The sequence below is a fragment of the Mustela nivalis genome (genome assembly GCF_964662115.1).
Source record: "Mustela nivalis genome assembly, chromosome: 10".
Lineage (NCBI taxonomy): Eukaryota > Metazoa > Chordata > Mammalia > Carnivora > Mustelidae > Mustela > Mustela nivalis.
The window spans coordinates 13,473,160-13,492,138 of NC_139029.1; the positions used below are offsets into that span (position 1 = coordinate 13,473,160).

Genomic DNA, 18,979 nt, shown 5'->3' on the forward strand with positions numbered 1-18,979 from the left:
GGTTACAGCTGCAGACTCAGAAGCCGGGGTAGGGAACCCTCCTGCTGGGCTCTCAGAGCGAAGAAGAGGCGGTGCTGAGTTTGAAGCCCTTGTCGGTGCAACTGTCCAAACCTTTGGGGGCTCCAGGGCTCCAGCCCTGTTCTGTTTCTCTCCTGTCCCTCTCCTCCCACACACCTGCCACCCCCAAGAGAGGCGAATGGCAGCAACTCACAGGCCACCAGACTTTCAACTGGAGACAGCTATGCTCCCAAGGGTACCTCTAGAAATGTCTGGAGACAGTTTTTGGTTGTTACAACTTGGCAAGGTTTGGGGAGAGGAGCGTGAGGAGGGGGCCCCTGCTGGGTCTCAGGTCAGGGACGCTACCCAGCACTCTGGATGCCCAGGACAACCCCCAGTGGTGGGTTAGCCCAGTGGTGCTATGGCGCAGAAGACGGCTCCCAGAGCAGATGGGCTCGCCCTTTCAGATGACAGCTGGGGGGGGGGCGGGTGGCTTCCTCCAGTCCTCACAGATGTGCTGGCAGGTGTGGGTAGAGCATTCCTTACAGATTCTGGACCAGCACCCTTCCAGCTGTGCACGGATGCTTTACAGACATGGGCATAGCCACACGGAGAGCCCCTGACAGAGACTTCCTCTTTGACCAAGCCCTCCTCGGGCTCCCTTGAACTCTTCTTCAAAGAGGGCTGGACTTTCGGACTCCTGTGTTCGTCTCTGCGCTGACCTGCATTCTCTCCAAGAACCTCTGGGAGCCAGCTCAGCCAGGAGCCCCCAGCCTCCATATCTGATCACCCCCGATGTCTGACAGGTGTCCCCATCAACCCCCACCCCCAGGTGATGTCACCCTGGCCTGTCCTTTACAGGAGTCCTGTCAGGTGGGTTTTGCTAGGATCCCCCCGCCCCTTTAGTAATTTTCCATCTGTTGACCCCGTATTTGGAGTCAGACACAGTCTCTGTCCCCCACCGAAGTGGCCCCACTTCTCTCCAATGCCCCCTTGTGCCAGACCCCCTGCCCTGTGCTTTAACAAATGTAACTGAATCATTTTTTGTTTCACATCCGTTTCAGGTGGGAACAGGGAAACCTCCAGGTGATTTTCCTTCCAGTTGTGCAGGGAGGGACCAGCTCCTGGGCAGGTGTGCAAACCCCCACCTGCACCCTCCCTGGGGCAGGGACCGTACCAGGCAGCTGTGGGCAGGGCGGTGGCTGTGGGAGGGAGGAGGTGGAGTCTCCTTTTTCTAGGGCAGTGTCACCAGCCTCCTGCCCAGGGGCGCTGCCCCAGCGCTACCCTGCCAGTGCGTGTGGCCGTGTGAAGCTGGGGCCTGTCCCCGGAGCCTTCAGAGAGATCACAGACCTTACAAGCCCTATGTTGCTGGACCCCCAGAACACAGAACATGGCAGATGGGGCACAGGCCAACCCCAGAGTGTTCAGGAAGAAGGTGCTGGTTAGGCATCTCTCTGGGTGGAGGGGCCCAAGCCTCAGGGCCTCTTCTCCTTGGAGAAGCTCCAGGTATGTGCCTACTACCCTGGGATGAAATCCTCCATGGGGAGAAGCAGGGATGGGGCTGGGGAACTGGTGCCTAGAGTTCATTTCTCCAGAAAGAAGAGCTCTAAGTCTCTGAGTGATGGCTGAGATATGTCACTGCATTTGCAGCACCAGAAGGGCCTTGGGATCATCTAGTCAATGCTCATGAGGCACTTGAGGCCCAGAGAGGGTAAGAGATCTACCCGAGGTCACACAGCCATTTGGAAGAATAGCCAGGTCTAGAATGTAGGGACCCAGGTCTCTTGGCTTCAAGTGCAAGACCCAGCCAGCAGGTTGGGTCATGTGACTTCCTGGAGTGTGTATGGAAAGGGGGTTGGTTCTGATCCGTGACAGTGGCCCGACCCCATGGGACAGTGAGCTTCCTGTCTTGGAAGCTGGTGCAGGAAGTGTACTCCTACTCAGGGTAAGAAGGAAGGAGGCTCCGGTGCCTCCTGGCTCTGCCATCCTGGGGACCATCCTTTCAGCAGATGCTGGGAAGGTGGGGAGAGCGCCCCACAGAGCCCGGGGAGCCAGGAACAGAGGCCTGAAGGGGCACCATTGATGGGGCCTCTAATGAGGCCCAGGAGGGAACAGCAGGCCCGGGGCTGCAGGAGAGTGGAAGGGACGGACCCAGGACTTGGACTTTTCTCCTCTCTCAGATCTAGCTTGGGTATGAAGAAGTTCTTCGCCACGGTCATCTTGGTCAGCAGCGGTGAGTAAAGGCTCTGGGGAGGCTCCTCTTTCTCTCCTGCTCCCAGACTTTCTCCTGTGACCTTGGGCACCTAGGTTCTCAAGCCACTGGCTGGCAACAAGCCTGTGGCCTGGGCTGCCTGTCTGGGCCACCAGGGAGCCCTTCATTGTCTTGGGGCTCTTTGTTCCCCTGGCCAGCCGTCAACACACCAGGGGCCCTTGGCTTGGCATTTACGAGCCTGCAAGGCGGCAGGGCCCAGAGCTGAGCAAGCGTCATAAAACGGTCGTGTTTGCTTAGGGCGTCTGGCCGCCCTGGGACAGCCTGGGTGTTTGTGTACATGTGTACATTAGACAAGAGGTAATGAGTTTGTGTGTGGCTGTAAGCATGTCTATCTCTGCGTGCAGAGGTGTGTCTCAGCACATGTCGGGAAAACGTGTAGGTGTATGTTAATTGGGACACTGGGACCGGCATGAGGTGTGTGTAGCAGGTATCTGTGAACGCTCAAGTCACTGGGGGCAGAGCCTGGGGGCCCCTCCTTTCCTGGGACTGCTGTTCCCAGGTGCACTGCCTGGGGACAGCTGAGGCTCCTGACACAAATATGGCCCCACACAACCAGGTGTCTTGGGGAGGTGGGAGGTGGCCGGACCCCTCGCTGACTTCTCCTCCTGCCTGTTATACAGCATCCAAACGCAGCCTGGTTTGAGGGAAAGAAAGAGACACCAGGTACAAAATAGGGTTCAACACGGCCAGAAGTGAGAAAGGGGGGGACTTGAATCGGCTGCTAACATGATTGTTGTGTAGAAAACAAGCATCTGCCTTGAGCCGCTAGCGCTGGCCGGGGACTGCTCCTTAGCATGGACTCCGTCTCTTCTGCTTGGAGCACGCGTGTGGGTTGTAGAGGCCGCATGTGTGTGTGTGTGCAGATGTGAGCCTGAGTGTATGAGGTGTATGTGTGATCATGGGTGTGTTTGCGGGTGTGAGGTGTGTGAGTGTGTGAGGCGTTTGTGGGTGAGTATGAGCAGGACTGTGTACGTAACAGTGTGTATCCATGTGGGGGATGTCTGTGAGCGTGTCACAGGTGTGTGCTTCGACACACGTGTAGTGTGTAGGGGCAAGTGTGAGTGTGCATCTCTCCTGAGGGTGCTGTCTGTGAGGCGGGGGAATGTGTGCAAGTGAAGTGTGTTTCTATGTGCACTATGCATGGCTGGGTGACTTGTGTGTGTCTGAGTGTGAGGCCGCTGGGCGTGAACACGTGACTGTGTATGAGGTACGTGTGGGTGAGTGTGTGCCCCAGAGTGTGGTGTGCAGAGGAGAGTCTGAAGTTTGTGTGTGTCCGTGGGAATGTAAGGGGGTGTGTCCCTGTGCCTGAGGTGTGGAGGGCTCGTGTGATCATGCCCACCTCGAATGGAGCTGCTGGTCAGGGCGCCCCGGGGAGGGAAGCTCCTCCACCCCCCACCCCAGGGTAACACCTGCGCGGCCAGATTGCAGTGGCAGGAGGCGGGGGCTTCGGGCCAGGGAGCCAGGAGGCCAGGACCCCATAGGGCACCCTGCAGGAGTGTGGTGTTCTCCCCAGCTTGGGCCATGGTGTCAAAGAGCTTATGCGACCTGCTTGCAGTGCCGCAGCACTCAGGGAGAAACCTGTTTGCAAACCCTCGGGTGTCTGGGTTTGACTTCCAAGGTCAGATTCAAGATCGGACTCCCTGTGCTGCTCGGCACGCCCACCCTGAACCAGCTGCCGGAGGAAGGCCTGGGGGACAGAGGTAGCATCCGGTTTCTCCCTCCCCTCACCAACAGCCCTCACACCCTTGTGCAGCTCAGGGATGGGCTCCGGCCCATGGGACATGGGGTCCTGCCTCTCCCTGCCCCAAATCCCGCTGACACATGTACTTTGCTCTGCAGCATCCTCTTAAAGCACTTGTCCCAACTCCTTCCCCATTTCCTCTCTCCTTTGCTCCTTATATTCTGTAATGACAAAAATCACCCAGCCAGCAGACAGGGAGGCTCAGGAAGAGCAGGGATCCCCAAGCCCATTAAATGGGGCTGCAGTGGCTCTCCTGCCTACGTGCTGGGTGATCTCCCCCGAGAAAAGACTTAAGCACCTGGCTTGGGATTGACTCAGCGGTGAGCGTGGAGGAGATGCTGAGTCAGCACAGGCCCAGGGCCCAGGAGTCGGGGAGCCGGGGAGGGGAGAGTCTGCCAGGGTGGGCTGGCCTGGCAGGTGTGGGGAAGCTGCTGAGTTTGCTGGTGCGGGAAGGGGTCATTGTGCTATTGCTTCCTGCGAGACACAGACCAAAGGAGAAAGTGTGTGTGTGTGTGTGTGTGTCTGTCTGTGTGTCTGTCCATCTGTCTTTGCTTAACGACCAGAGCGCTGAATTGTCTCTGGCTTCATCGTGACTGGCACCAGCCCCAGGACTGTGGCAGGGACACTGAGTCCTTGCTGGAGGCAGAGAAACCCGACCAAGCCCAGGGCCCAGAACCAAAGCCCTGTGTTCAGGGGAGCACATGGCATTTGTGAACCCCGTTACGGTGAGTGGACTGGGCATTGGGATCTCACTGCCCGGGTCCAAGTTCTATCCCTACCAGTTTTGATAATGTTCTCGGGCAAGCTGCTGGGTGCTCTGGGCCTCAGTCTCCTCCTCTATAAAGTGGAGATAATAACACCACTCAGTGAGTTAATGCTTGGGAGCGGCTTAGGACAGAGCCTGGCACAGAGCCCTCAACAAATAGCAACAATGATTACTTTCTAAGGCCCCTGGTGCCTCACGGTTGTGGTTGTTCATTTGTTTGTTTTAAGATTTCATTTATCTAGGGGTGCCTGGGTGGCTCCGTGGGTTAAAGCCTCTGCCTTCGGCTCAGGTCATGATCCCAGGGTTCTGGGATCGAGCCCCACATCGGGGCCTCTGCTCAGCAGGGAGCCTGTTTCCTCCTCTCTCTCTCTGCCTACTTGTGATCTCTGTCAGTCAAATAAATAAATAAAATCTTAAAAAAAAAAAAGGATTTCATTTATCTATTTGAAACAGAGAGAGTATGAGCAGGGAGAGAGGGGTAGAGGGAGAGAGGGCAAGCAGACTCCCCGCTGAGTGGGGAGCCCAACGCAATGTAGCACCTGATCCCAGGACCCCAGGATCATGACCTGAGGACCACCCAGGAACCCCCTGTCACAGCTTTTTATACATGGCTTCCCTTCCTGCCTGTGCTCACCTTCCCTCCCGCCCCCCTTCCCTGGCCCTGGGGTGTGGGGAGGACAGTCACTCAGATGGGGCAGGGGTGGGCACCCACCAGGCAGGACACTCACAGCACCCCTTGATTTTCTTGCAGTCCTGCCCGAGGCCCGCGGCAGCCTGCTTAACTTGAAGTCCATGGTGGAAGCCATCACGGGGAGGAACGCCATCCTGTCCTTCGTGGGTTACGGCTGCTACTGTGGGCTGGGAGGGCGCGGGCTGCCCATGGACGAGGTGGACTGGTAGGTCCCGGAGCGCCTGCGCTGCTGTTGTGTCAGGACAGGGAGGGGAGACAGTGAGGGTTGGACTGGTCTCCATCTCTGACAGATGGGAGAGGACTCTTTCCCCAAAGGATGAGGCTGGTCCAATGAGTTAGTGACCTTGACTCATGCCCTCCTCCACTGTCGTGGATGCTTTTTACTGTCCTTCTCCAAGTCTTGGTCTTGGAGGCATTTGAACTTGCACTCTTGCCAGGAAGGAAACATTGACCTGCCCCCAAAGCACATGGGAGCAACGAACACACAGCTCACGCTCAGCAAAAGCAAGGACTGTGACCCCTCTCGCCCCCATCACCCTAGGGGGCTCTGATGGAGGGCTTGAGCTTCTTCCATCAGACTGCTGACTGAAGGCATGGTTACTTTCTGCTCCTATCTCCCCAGAAGCAGCCAGCACTAAGTCTGGCATCATGGGGGGCAGGAGACAAGGGGGAGACTTGATAGATTCATGTTGACTGATTGCCTTCCTCCACCAGAGGGGATGGAGTTGGCCACACTACATTTGCTTCCTGTCCCTGCAACTTTGTCTCTCCCTGGCCATCCCGCATAGCCAGGCATGGCCCCTTCTTATAGCCAGGCAGGCTCCTTGGACACTGACTGAGCCCTGATCCTCTTTCCCATCCTGACGGCATTGCCAGGGAGCCTGACGCTTCCTGCCTCCTGCAGCTGCACTCAGGGCTCTCAGGGGGAAAGGTGGGAGGCAAGATCATGGGCAAGAAACTGGGGCACTGGCCGGGCTCTGCCGGGCTGTGTGACTTCAGTCATGTGATTGCCCCCTCTGGGCCAGAGTCTGCAGGTCTGATCTGTAAGAACTGGTACAGAGAGTTGGGATCTCTGACAGTAGGAGACAGGCCAAGCCTGCCTACATCGCCTGTTCTTTTCCACCTGCCCCTAGGTGCTGCCACGCCCATGACTGCTGCTACCAGAAGCTCTTTGACCTGGGCTGTCACCCCTATGTGGACCACTATGAGCACACCATCGAGAATAATACTGAGGTCGTCTGCAGTGAGTTCTCCCCTTGCCATTCCCTCCTCCCCAACCTAGGAGAAGAGCTTAGATTGCCAGTCCCTCTCCCCACCACCCTGTGTGCACAGTTGCCAGGCAACAGACAGGGTGCCCAGTTAAATTGGAGTCTCAGATAAACAATGAAAACTATTTTCACATCATTCTATCCTAAATATTGCATGGGACATACTCATACTAAAAAAATTCAATGTTAGCATAAAATCAATTACTGTTAGTATAAAAGTAAGAATTAGCATAAGTATATCTCATGTAATATCTGGGATATACTTATACTAAAATATTTACTGTTCGTCTGAAATTCAAATTAGCCAGGCCCCTTGTTCTTGTTCGTTAAATCTGAGAACCCCAGCCATGGTCCTCATCTTGATGTGCTCAGCCTGAATGAGTACCCTCATTCCCTGATCCTTGATTCCTCAGCTTCTCGGGGTTTAAGGAGCGGTTCTAAGTCAGTGGGTCTGGGTGAGGGCCCAGAAATCTGTTTTTAACCAGATCCTCTGGTGATGGTGAGACTTTGTGACATGCTGACCTGGGTTCAAACCTGGATTCTGCCAGAACCTCCTGCTGGGTGTAACCCTACCCAAGGTGTTCCCTTACCTGGCCCCAGTCTCTCCATGAGTCCTTGGAAGAGTTTGGATCAGAACAGACTTATTTCTTTCTAATTCTGCCTTTGGGACCCTGCTGGAAGATGGTCTCATCCTAGGATGCTCAGTGTTTCCAGGATTTAAGCGATGAGAACCAGGCCTGGCAACATTCCCTCCCTTGCCATGGACTTTCCAGGCCATTGCTCAGTTGAGGGATGTGGCATCCAATTTAATGGCTCAAGTGTCCCTGCCCTCTCTCCCCTTAGGTAGCAGGTGCCTCCTGGCCCGGCCCCATGGGCAGCCCCGGGCTCCCCTTTGTCTCCTTGGCTTAACCAGGTTCTGCTCACTATTCTTCAAGCTCACCAGCAAGCCCAGATTTGCAAAGAAACCCCAAGTCTCCTGTTCTCTGGTGGGGAACTGGGCTCAGGTGGGGCCCTCTGGGAGCTGAGGTCCCTGTATTCTGCTATTCAAACAGTGGATTGGCGGGGCTGGCTTGGGAGAGTGGGGTGGTCCCTCATTAAAGCATTTTAGGGATCCCCAAAGGCAGTGGACTAACCCAAGCAGTGGTTTTCACGTTGGGTTGTGGGGGCTCCTGGGGTCATGGGGAGTCAGGGCATGGGGGTCCTCTAAGTGGTCCAGCTGGCCCCGTTAGCCCATCTGATAGCCTAAGTGCTTCTCTTTAGGCCATTTGATACATTAGCCTCCTGCAAAGAGTTTCATTTAAGAGCAAGGATTCTGCTGATGCAAAGTTTGAGAAGTATGCACACCACTGAGCTGGGGGCAGTTCTCAAAGAGGGTTCCCTGACCCAGCAACATCGCTATCACCTAGGAACTTGCTAGAAATGCAGATTGTCGGGCCCCATGCAGACCAAGTGAACCCGAAGCCATGGGGCCTGGGCCCAGCAGTCTCTGTTTCCATAAGCCCCCGGCAGATCCCCAGGCAGCCCTCAGGTCGATACGGCCAGGGTGGAGGGTTTCTGGGCTCTCACAACACTGGCAGCAACGGTGGCAGTGGGAGCAGTGACTAGGTCTTAAGCCTTTGCCCGTGGGTGGCCCTGCGCCAGGTTCTTTAGGAAGCCAGCCTTCCACCGAGGCTCCTTACCACCAGCTCCCTCCAAGGGCAGGGGTCCTGCGATTCCGTGATGGAAGAGAGGAGGCCCCGGGGCAGGGAGTTCCTGACCCCTGAGTGTCTGGCCCAGCTCTGCCTTAGGTTGGCTGGGTGACTTAGGTAAACCAGTCCCCCCTTTTCTGTGCCTGCCTCGGTTTCCCCATCTATAAAGTGGCCCATTGGACTTCAGGGCTTCTCCGATTGAAGCGCGCCCCAGAGCCACAGGCAGGGCGGTGGACGCAGATGGCGGGGCCCACTGAGCCGTGGGCCAGGGGTGAACCCCCAGTGAGGCTCTGCTGCCCATCCCCCCACCATGGGACCACCTTCTGAGGCCCACTAGAACCTCTGCCCCACGCAGGTGAGCTCAACGAGACGGAGTGCGACAAGCAGACGTGCGAATGTGACAAGAGTGTGGTTCTGTGTCTCCGGAACCATACGTACAACGAGAAGTATCGAAACTACCTCAACATCTACTGTCAGGGCCCCACGCCCAACTGCAGCATCTACGAGCCACTGCCCGAGGAGGTGGCCTGGAGACACACTGACCCCACTCCCCCTGCACCTCCCTAGTGCCCTCTGGGGACAAGACAGACTGAGCAGGGGGAGCTGGGGCGGGGGGAGACTGGGAGTCCAAGGACTGCCTGGCTGCTTCTCCCTGAAGCCCCTCTGTGAGACAGGCTCCCGAGGGCTCGGGAAGGCCTGGGCTCTGACTGTGGCCCCCAGGCTGGTCCAGCCCGGCCCTGGGTGTGGCCATGTTCTGCCACCGATCCTAGACTTGGCAGAGAACATGCAGCTTGTTGGGGCTTCTCCTGAGTGTGGAAGGCAAGGCCTGAGAGAGAGGAGGTCCCCTGAGTGGGGCCTCTGCTCCTGGCCACAGCCTGACTTGTTCGGCCTCACCCTCCAGGTTGGACCCCGGGGACTTAGAGACTGAGAGTTTTAGCTGCCGGCACAACCTCAGAGCTTGTGTGTTCTCAGACAGGTTGCCAGACCGATGGCGGGCTGGTCCCAAGGTCTGGGCTCTGGGGGCCTCCTGGCTGCCCCTGGGAGGACTCAGGGTGACCCTTGCTTTCTCCCTGGAGCTCCAGGGTAGGTGGCCCAGAGTCAGAGGTGGCCCAGACATCAGAGGGTGACCACAGTGCTTAGCGTCTCTGCCCCAAAGTCTGGCCTCAGAGCGGTCTCCAGGGCTCCGACAGAACCCACATTCCTAGTGGCACTCCCCTCGGTGCAGGGTGACCCAGATGGGGGCACCGATATGTCCCCAAGAACTCACAGCTCTTCCTCTGCCTCCCTGCTGAGCCAGGCCTGCCATAGGGCATGGCCCAGAGGAGCTCCCAACCCCAGGCTCCTGGAACCCTGGCAGACGTGGAGGCGACAGGGCTGTCCCCCCATTCCCACACCTCCTGTCCTGCAGCAGCCAGGCCAGTGGGTGGAGAGACCCCAAACCCCTCTCTCCCTGCCAGGGAGAGACGAGGCTGCACCCTGGGGTCCAAAGTCCTCTCCATGGGGAGGAGGCCGAGGGCGGGGACCCACCTCCGTGAAGGGGGAGACAAAGGCAAGAGGGACCAGGTCCAGGAAGGAGGCTGTGGGGAAGATTCAGGAAGGCCGTGGGGAGGCAGCAGCATGCAGAGGGATGGAAGCGGAGAAAGTGGGAGAGAGGTGGGGCCCAGAGGCACCCAGACCTGAGGGGTCTGGGCAGGTAAAGGAGCCTGGGTTGCAGGACCCTCTTTGGGCCCAGGTTCCCACTGAGCCCGTGGGACTGTGGGCCGAGGTGGAGGAGGGTCAGCCTCGGTGGGGGGGTGGGTGCAGCTTTCTTGACTCTGCGCCAGCCCTGCTGTTTCTCCAGGTGCACCCTCCCCTGTCTTGCCTGCCTCACCTCCTGACCTCAGCGGCTTCCAAGTAACCAGCACGCCCTGCCTCACCCCGATGACCCCCTGGCCCAGCACTGTGACTCACCTGGACACCGAGAGCAGCCACCAGGAGCTCGCCCTGCCCTGCCAGCACCCCGTAGGCTGCTGTCAGCAGGCATGGCCAAGAAAGCTGGAGGCAAGAGAGGCATGGGGGTAGGGAGAGACTGCCCACCCCCCAAACAGCAGGACGGGGCAGACGTCTTGCTTAGTGGCACCTTCTAGAACACCGGCCTCGGAGACTGAAGATGAAGCCGTTGGCGTCAGCTGTCACTGTGGCCGTGGTCTGCTGTGAGCCTCATCGCTGACGTCTTCCAGCTAACGAACTACCCTCTCCTGGCTGTCTTGGGAGGGCCCGTTATCTCTGAGCCGAAGCCCCCACCAAGCCAGGGGTGGGACCACGATGGGGCACCCAGTGTCCCCGCTGGACTTGGGGTCTGCAGAAGCCTCCGCCCTTCCCCCGTGGGGACCCAGGTTTTGGGCTGTGCCTCTCCACCTTGCACACCCCTCCACCCCAGAGAGTCTGGGCCCATGTGTTGGGACTAGGTTCTCTGGCCAACAGTCTTGCCTGCTCCCCCCCCCCCCACCACCTTGCCCCGGCCTGTTCAGGATGCTGCACCCCAGAGACACTCCCTAGGACTCAGCACGCCCTCCTCAATCTAATAAAGTCCTCCTGCCTCAGTTTCCCCCTGCTGGTCCTTTCCTCCTTGGCTGGGTGCGCACTGACCAGGCATCAGGGGAGGGCACAGAGACTCCCTCCAGGGTTTGGAGCTCTGGGGAAAGCTCTGGGAAAACACCCAGCATCTGGCATGGCCTGTCCCCTTCCTGCCCCGGGGCCTGGAGGCAGTGGTCCCGCTCTAGCAGAGAAGCGAGTATCAGGAAGGCTGGAGAGTGGTGTGTTGCAAGGGCCGGATGACAATAACTGTTGGGCTGGGTGCTTGTCAGGCACCCCGTCCTTTACTGCTGAACATCTGAGGCCCAGAGAGGGAAAGTAACTTGTCCAAAGTCACACAGGTTGTCAGTGATGGGGCTGGGTCTGACTCCTCGGGGTCAACTTTTTTTATTTAAGATTTCTTTTCTTTATGTATTTATTGGGGGAGGGAGCAGAGAGAGAGATATATAAGCAGACTCAGAGCTGAGTACAGAGCCCAACTTGGGGCTCTCTCACATGACCCTGAGATCATGACTTGAGGCCAAAACCAAGAGTAGGACACTTAACTGATAAAGCCAGACAGACACCCTGCATCTGACTTTTAACTGCCCTCCCTTGCACTTTCTTAATGATGACCTGTGCAGCTGGGCACAGTGGAGCCAGCAACTGAAAATCCACAGGACACCAAGTCCTGGTCCCCCCCCCCCCCCGCCCCTTCTTTGATTTAAGTCCCTTCCCTGTTGTGGGCATCAGTTTCCCAATGTGCAAGGGGACCAGAGAAACTGTTCCCCAAAGCCATGTGTTTTCCTGGGCACATCTGGAATGATCTCTGGGGCTCTGCTCCCCACCACCTCAATCTTCCATTGAACAGCTCTGCTTTGCCTCTATTATGTATTGAGCTTTCACACGAACTACTGTAAGAAGAAAAAGACACTCTTCATTAATTTCTTTCAAAGCTTGAAAGCTCCTGGACAAGACTGTCCATTGGTTCATTCATTCAATGGACCTGTACCGATGGTCATCGGGAACCGGGGGGTGGGGGTATATCTCTGATCAGTCTCGGACTCTACCCAAGGAAGCCCAGAGGCTGGCGGTGGGGGCAACCTGAGATAACCTGGCCGTACGGGGCCAAGTGGTGTCATGGGAGCGTGGGGAGCATGGAGACTGAAGCCCCAAGTGTGTCTGTGGCAGTCCCAGAAGGGACCGCACTCGGGAGAAGGGGTGGGCCTCCCAGTATCTGATCAAATTCCTTCCCCTCCCCCATTTCCCAGGTGGTCTTCCGTCCCCCAGCCTCTCTCCCACTCCTTGGCGATACGTCCCCATCTAAGAAAAGGGAGTGTTCATAATTGTCTTACTGAGAATGAGAGCCCAGTTCCATACGGGCCCTTGTTGCAATAGTTCTTGAATAGAATCTGTTTCTACCACCGAAACGACTGTCTGGCTCTGGTTTTCTTTTCTTTTCTTTTTTTTTCTTTTTTAAAAGATTTTATTTATTTATTAGACACACAGAGAGAGATCACAAGTAGGTAGAGAGGCAGGCAGAGAGAGAGGGGGAAGCAGGCTCCCTGCTGAGCAGAGAGCCCCATGCAGGACTCAATCCCAGAACCCTGAGACCATGACCTGAGCCGAAGGCAGATGCTTAACCCACTGAACCACCCAGGTGCCCCTGGCTCTGGTTTTCTAACCGCCGTGGTGCCATGACTCGTGTGAGAACAGAGTTATCATACTGGGCCCCTCGCCATGTCACCCAGGACCCCAAGCGGACATCCTGAGGCTTTTGTCTTCAGCCCTGACTGATTGATGGGGGATCCACTGTGAGCCCCACTCCTGAGCCGGGGCTCTGTGTAAAGGTCCACTGAGGCCCGGCAAGGATAGGTTTTGGTTCTTAAGGTTCTGAGTACACTCTGTGAAGCCGGATGAGAGGTATAGGCTACTTTGTTTGACAGAGACCTGCTGGGCTGCAAGTCTTTCTTCCTGGCCCTTTCGAGTGGGGATCCACTCCCTGACTCCCGAGGCTGGAATACTTTTCCTGGTTCTTGGAATGCCTCTCTATTCTATTTGATCCTGCTTCTTCCAAGGAAACTTCTCAGCTGACTCAAGCGCACCCCTCTCCTTCCTGACCCTCTGCTGAATTTGGAAACTCACTGCTTCCTCTAAGACCTCTCCCTTCCCACGCCCCGCACCCACACCTTCTTTGAGCCTCCCTTCAGACCCCTTGTGTCCTCTTATATGATGCCTTCGAACCCCTGCCTCCTCCTTCCCTCTGCCTGCCCCTGCCAGACCTTTTCCCTGCCCAGGCCAGCCCTTTGGGTCCTTGCATATTTAGCTCTCTGCCTCCGTAAGCATTTCTTAAGGGACTCCGGGACCCCTAGAAGCAACCACCTAAAGCTAAGAAGGAAAATGCTCTTTGGAAACAACTAGATATTTTATTCATTTAGAAGGGCTTTGGAGACATCCCAGCAGCTGCTTGACGTCCCCTCAAATCTCTCCCTTAAAATGTATTCCATGGCCTCCTTAAAACTACATATTGGGGTGGGGGGGCACTTGAGTGGTGCAATCAGTTGAGCTTCCGACTCTCGATTTTGGCTCAGGTCATGATCTCAGGGTCGTGGGATCGAGCCCCGCATCATGTTGCCCACTCAGTGGGGAGTCTGCCTCTCCCTCTCCCTCTGCCCTTCCCCCTGTTTGTGCCCCCCCAAATAAATAAATAACCTCTTTTTAAAAAAATTACATATTGGGGCAACTGAAAAGCTTAAAAGTCTCTGCCACAAACACCAGTGAAAATCTTAGCTCTCATGCTGAATACACAACCTCAGCTTGTCCCATCTGCCAGAAACACAATTCAGATAAAAAATACACAACGGAGTGAAGACCAGATCCAACTATTTTGTATAAATCAGAGAGCGTGCATCACTAGGTTTTGCTATTCATGGCTAAATTTTTAGAGAGAAACTGGTAAGGTCTCTGTCTGCCTGTAAAATAGTTTGTGCGTGTGTGTGAATGTATGTAATATATATGGGATATCATTCTATTCAAGATAGCATTGCCAGATTAATTCACGACATCTCTTCATGGAGCTCTGTGCAAAGGGGCTTGGATAGAAATCAGCACTTCTGTTAATTAAGTATTCCTAAATCACACAGAAATCTAGAAAAGAACCCAGGTATTTTCCAAGCCCATATGATTCGAGCAAATCTTGGTTTAACGGCATTGGTGGAACAAAAACAGAAATGTCTTCTGAGTTACCAGCAGGAAAGGACGATATGAGCATATGTTTCATTCTACTGGGGTTTAGTAGTTAAATAAGATAATGTCATACCGACTAGGTGTTTAAGATTATAAAAAATTATAAACTGAACCTAAGGAAAAAATGTCTAAGTCAAGGTGCAGTAAAAGTGAGTTGCTTGTTAAGTCAAGGTGCAGTAAAAGTGAGTTGCTTGTTATCTGTTCATTTGTGTTGATCAAGCACTGCAGAAAACAGAAAACCCGTGTCTGTAGGTTTTTTAGGTTTTGGTTTCTACAATGTTTGCCTAACGTGCAGGTACTGTTAATATAGTTAACAGAAATAGCTTGAGATGCTAGAGAGTTTTGCTTGATGTTTTTCTATGCTCGCCTAAGAACAGCTTCCATAATTTTTTTAGTAGCTTGCCAGCTTTTTAAAAATAATTTTTGAATTTTTTAATTAGCATATAATGTATTATTAGCCCCAGGGGTACGGGTCTTTGAATCGCCAGGTTTACACACTTCACAGCACTCACCATAGCACATACCCTCTCCAATGTCCATAACCCCACCACCCTCTCCTTACCCCACTACCCCTGGCAACCTTCAGTTTGTTTTATGAGATTAAGAGTCTCTTATGGTTTGTCTCCCTCCTGATCCCATCTTGTTTCATTTATTCTTTTCCAACCCCAAACCCCCCACATTGCATCTCCACTTCCTCATATCAGGGAGATCATATGATAGTTTTCTTTCTCTGATTGACTTATTTCGTTAAGCATAATACCTTCTAGTTCCATCCACGTAGTTGCAAATGGCAAGATTTCATTTCTTTTGATGGCTGCATAGTATTCCATTGTATAGATATACCACATCTTCTTTATCCATTCATCTGTTGATGGACATCTAGGTTCTTTCCATAGTTTGACTATTGTGGACATTGAGTAGCTTGCCATCTTAACAGTTAAGCTAATTAAATTAAGTAATAGATAGTCATTAACTATCTAAATCATTTCCAAGTCAGATAAACCACTAAGACATTAATAACTAAACACAAGTATATGCTTATATACTTTTGGCTTTTTACTTTTATAAGGTATGAAGAAATACCTTTGGGTTTATTAATAAAAAGGAAAAATTGTACCAGAAGAACTATAAGTATTTCTAGGAATTGTGAGATGGTATATTCATAAAATTTACTAATTTACTATAGAATGTTGACATATAGCAGACAGTTAACAAGTGTCTACTTCCTTGTTTTCACTGGAAATTGAGATTCCTGTGGGTTAAAGATCCCAGTTATGTATAAGTGAATTGCTAGAAATTTCTAGGAATAATAAGGATAAAGAAAAAACTGCATGGAAATTATGCAAGAATGTAGGCTATATTTCTGTTAAGGAAAAGGAGAAAAATTTTGTCTTCAACGTACAAATTGTTTAGAGGTTGATTCAAAGTTATTTTAGGGACATCTGGGTGGCTCAGTGGGTTAAGCCTCTGCCTTCAGCTCAGGTCATGATCTCAGGGTCCTGGGATCGAGCCCCGCATCAGGTTCTCTGCTCAGCAGGGAGCCTGCTTCCCCTCGGCCCCTGCCTCTGCCTGCCTCTCTGCCAACTTGTGATCTCTCTCTCTGTCAAATAAAATCTTTTAAAAAAATAAAATAAAAGTTATTTCAGAATGAAAAAGAGGAAAATATAGGGCAAAAAAAAATTTGCATGGCTATAGAAAGTTGTAGAGGGTTTGTGAGAAGGAATTTCCTGTGTGGTCAAGCTGGCTTCGTTGAATTGATTGATTTATAAAGTTTTAAAAATGAGCGCAATGGTGTAAGATGCAAAACTAGCATTTGGTTTGCTTTCTGTTGAAACAACAAACTTCTTGGATGATTCGTCTGCTCTTTCTATGAGATTGTAGAAAGCTTTTCTTTATCTTTTAAGTAAAACTGCCTAGAAAACAAAGATTATGTTTTATCCGAATAATTTCCTGTGTTTACATTAACCATACCATGTCAGTGATTATTTAAGAGAACACGGACTTCTCGCTTCTTAAAAAAATTTTATTTATTTGAGAGAGAGAGGGAATGTGCATGCACAATCGTGGAGAGGAGCAGAGGGAGAAGGAGAAGCAGGCTTCCTGCTGAGCCCCAGAAGCAGGGCTCCATCCCAGGACCCTGAGATCGTGACCTGAGCCAAAGTCAAATGCTGAAACAACTGAACCACTTGGGCACGGCCCCCCACCCCCCAGACTTTTCACTTTGAGAAGAGCTAGGGGTTTACGACTTGTTTCGTTTTTACTTTTCTTACAATTTTGCCTTCCCAAAAATCAACTCCTTAATGAAATCCTGGTCTTAAACTGACCTTGCACTGGGTCCCTGGAAAATCTCCAAGGATTTGTTCTCTCACCTTGTAAAAGGAGAGATGTTAAAAATAATCTGGTTTATTCGACATGTTGGATTGCTTGGACGGCACTGTCAGATCAGAAGAAGTACTTTAACTTTCCTGTTATACTTGAATGGGTAAATATTTTAAATTAAATATATAAATATTTTAGAAATTGTATGAAATTCGTAGAAATTTGTCTATGCTTTGTTGCTTATGAAACATCCTGGCATAATGTTATCAGTCATAATTCTAGTTATTATCTTAATGTGTTGTATGTCACAGAGATGATTACATTCCTTTGTCGGTTAATTGTTTTATAATGAGCTCTCATCAGATCTTTAACCGCAGCTATTTTAAGCCTCTTGTCATTTACAGATAGTAAGCTTTCCTCTGATGCTTTCCTGAAAGGTTATGCCAATCACCGGGCAGCCAAAATGCTCTATTTTCATTAGCAAGGACAATTTCAGAGACCCCTGGAAAGGACTAGGGCAGGTATTGTGGGGAGCAGACTTCTGATGACATTCAATGACCTTTAGATCACATTGCTGACCTCAGTAAGGGTTTCCAGAACCAGTAGAGAAGCTGACGGGTTCATCAAATTGCGAACCCAAGATCAAGCAGAGCAAGAATTAATTACATGGGACTGAATTAGCCAGTGAAGGATGATTCTAGTTTTCCCTTCAAATGTTGCTGGGTTTTTTTTTTTTTAAATGTTCTATTTTCTGGGTTTGCAGAACTGTTTTCCCTTCTATCTCAAGCTGTCTATAATTCATGACAATTTAGTAGATGGTACTTTTGCAAGCAGAAACAAAACAGGTTATCGTTTCTCCCTGCCCGATTCCTCCAGAATTTGGAAACTTACATTGAGTATTCTTATTTTCATGGCAATATAATTATTTGCGTAAGTTCAAGAAGAATCCGTTTCCTTATGACAGAATGTCATTGGAAACTCGTTATATTCCCAAGGCCTTGGCTGGAATGTCATGTTTGAGAATGATGTGCATAGAACACAATGGAAGAAACTAAGGTTGATTCATGGAGCCCTTCTGGAAAAACCAGCCCGGGACCTGGCTTTGCAGGGCTCCCGGCCTTGCAGGCGAATAGAGAAGGTCATTTCCTGGCAGACCCAGCGACCTTAGGCTATACTGGGACCTTGAAAGGAGACGAATTCACCCAAATCTATAGGCATTGCCAGAAAAATCGGGTGGTGAGTTTCTAACTTTGCTTCCTAACCTTGAGAGGCTCTTGAAAGGCTAGCCTGAGATTCCTTACAAAAGATTCCAGTAAAGCAAAGTTTAAAAGGCCTATGGGTCAATTACCTTTTTCACTGCCCTTGTGTGAACAATCATGTATTGTAGAAACGGGAATCAGATGAATTGTATGAAATCAGATGTATTGTAGAAACGGGAATCAACAAGGGAGGTGTCTGTAGAGACAGATTTTCAGTGTTCCAATGGGAAACTATGGCGCATGTCCTTGGCTTTTTAAATGATAGTCCTATTCATTGTTTTTGAGCTATTTTCGCCCCTTGGTGAAACTCTGTTTTCCTCTCTACTTAGATGCCCACCTGTAAGCTGGACTGGGTTCTGCCTTCTGCACCTGGTGTTGGATCTTCTGGAGAAGAAGATCTCTCCTTGGAGATCTAGCTACAACTCTCCAAACTGACTTTTCTGATTTTCCTGCTGACCTGCAGTCACTGAGAACTAAACACCATTGCCCAGATCCTTAGGGGGAGCATCTGAAGAAGCCCTGGGAGCTGAGGCCGGATGCTTCCACGTTCTTCTCGGAGGAATAGACATGGCGGTGACATTCATGGCTGGGCCATCGCCAAGGACATTCAAGTCACACGCCAGGAGGTCCTTTAGATTTCCTCTGGTGTTCTCACTTCACCGTCTAAAGATGCTCCAGGCTCAACTTCTAGAAATCTCCACTGGCTGCCTTCTGGGCTCAGAAACTGGGTTTCATCCAGGTCCAGCCATTCATCTTTGGTTTTCTTTTATTTGCATGGAAATCTCCCTCATTGAAATGCCTGGTACTTTGCAACATCCAGCAAACATCCTCTACTACCAAGCCTCACAGATGGTTCTGCGGGCCACTTCTGAACAAAATGACTGATGAGAAAGGGACGCGTATTGTTCAGAAAGGAGAATGTCTTTTTCTTTCCTCGAACAAGAACAGGGACGGACGAAGACTGTCTCCTCGACCAAACTTCAGTCAGGCTCCTCTGAGACCTCTCCTCAATCAGGCCTGACCATTGGGCTTCTGTGCCCCTCTAACATCATTGGCATGTGCCCAGATATCTGCCATGTCTGTGTGGTAAGAGCGCCCACCTGTCCTCAACACCTGGTCAAATTCCCTCCTCCCCCACGCCGCACTCCCCACCGCCGGTGCGGTCACCAGGCCTGCCTT

The 18,979-nt window shown here is 52.2% G+C and overlaps 1 protein-coding gene across 3 annotated transcripts; it reads left to right on the plus strand.

Annotated features, from left to right (window-relative positions):
• Nucleotides 1-1,234: 1,234 nt before the first annotated feature.
• On the plus strand, nucleotides 1,235-11,010 carry PLA2G2F (phospholipase A2 group IIF). Of its 3 annotated transcripts, XM_082684489.1 has the most exons (9): nucleotides 1,235-1,503; nucleotides 2,178-2,230; nucleotides 3,888-3,969; nucleotides 4,614-4,735; nucleotides 5,528-5,672; nucleotides 6,601-6,710; nucleotides 8,779-8,945; nucleotides 10,264-10,472; nucleotides 10,550-11,010. In XM_082684489.1, exons 1-8 carry the CDS (start codon nucleotides 1,388-1,390, stop codon nucleotides 10,318-10,320), a joined length of 852 nt encoding a protein of 283 aa, XP_082540615.1. In that variant the 5' UTR covers nucleotides 1,235-1,387; the 3' UTR covers nucleotides 10,321-10,472; nucleotides 10,550-11,010. The 3 variants fall into 3 exon arrangements, with proteins under 3 accessions (XP_082540615.1, XP_082540617.1, XP_082540616.1); XM_082684491.1 differs by lacking the exons at nucleotides 3,888-3,969; nucleotides 4,614-4,735 and having other exon boundaries at nucleotides 1,260-1,503; nucleotides 6,601-6,700; XM_082684490.1 differs by lacking the exons at nucleotides 3,888-3,969; nucleotides 4,614-4,735 and having other exon boundaries at nucleotides 1,261-1,503.
• The last annotated feature ends 7,969 nt before the right edge of the window (nucleotides 11,011-18,979 follow it).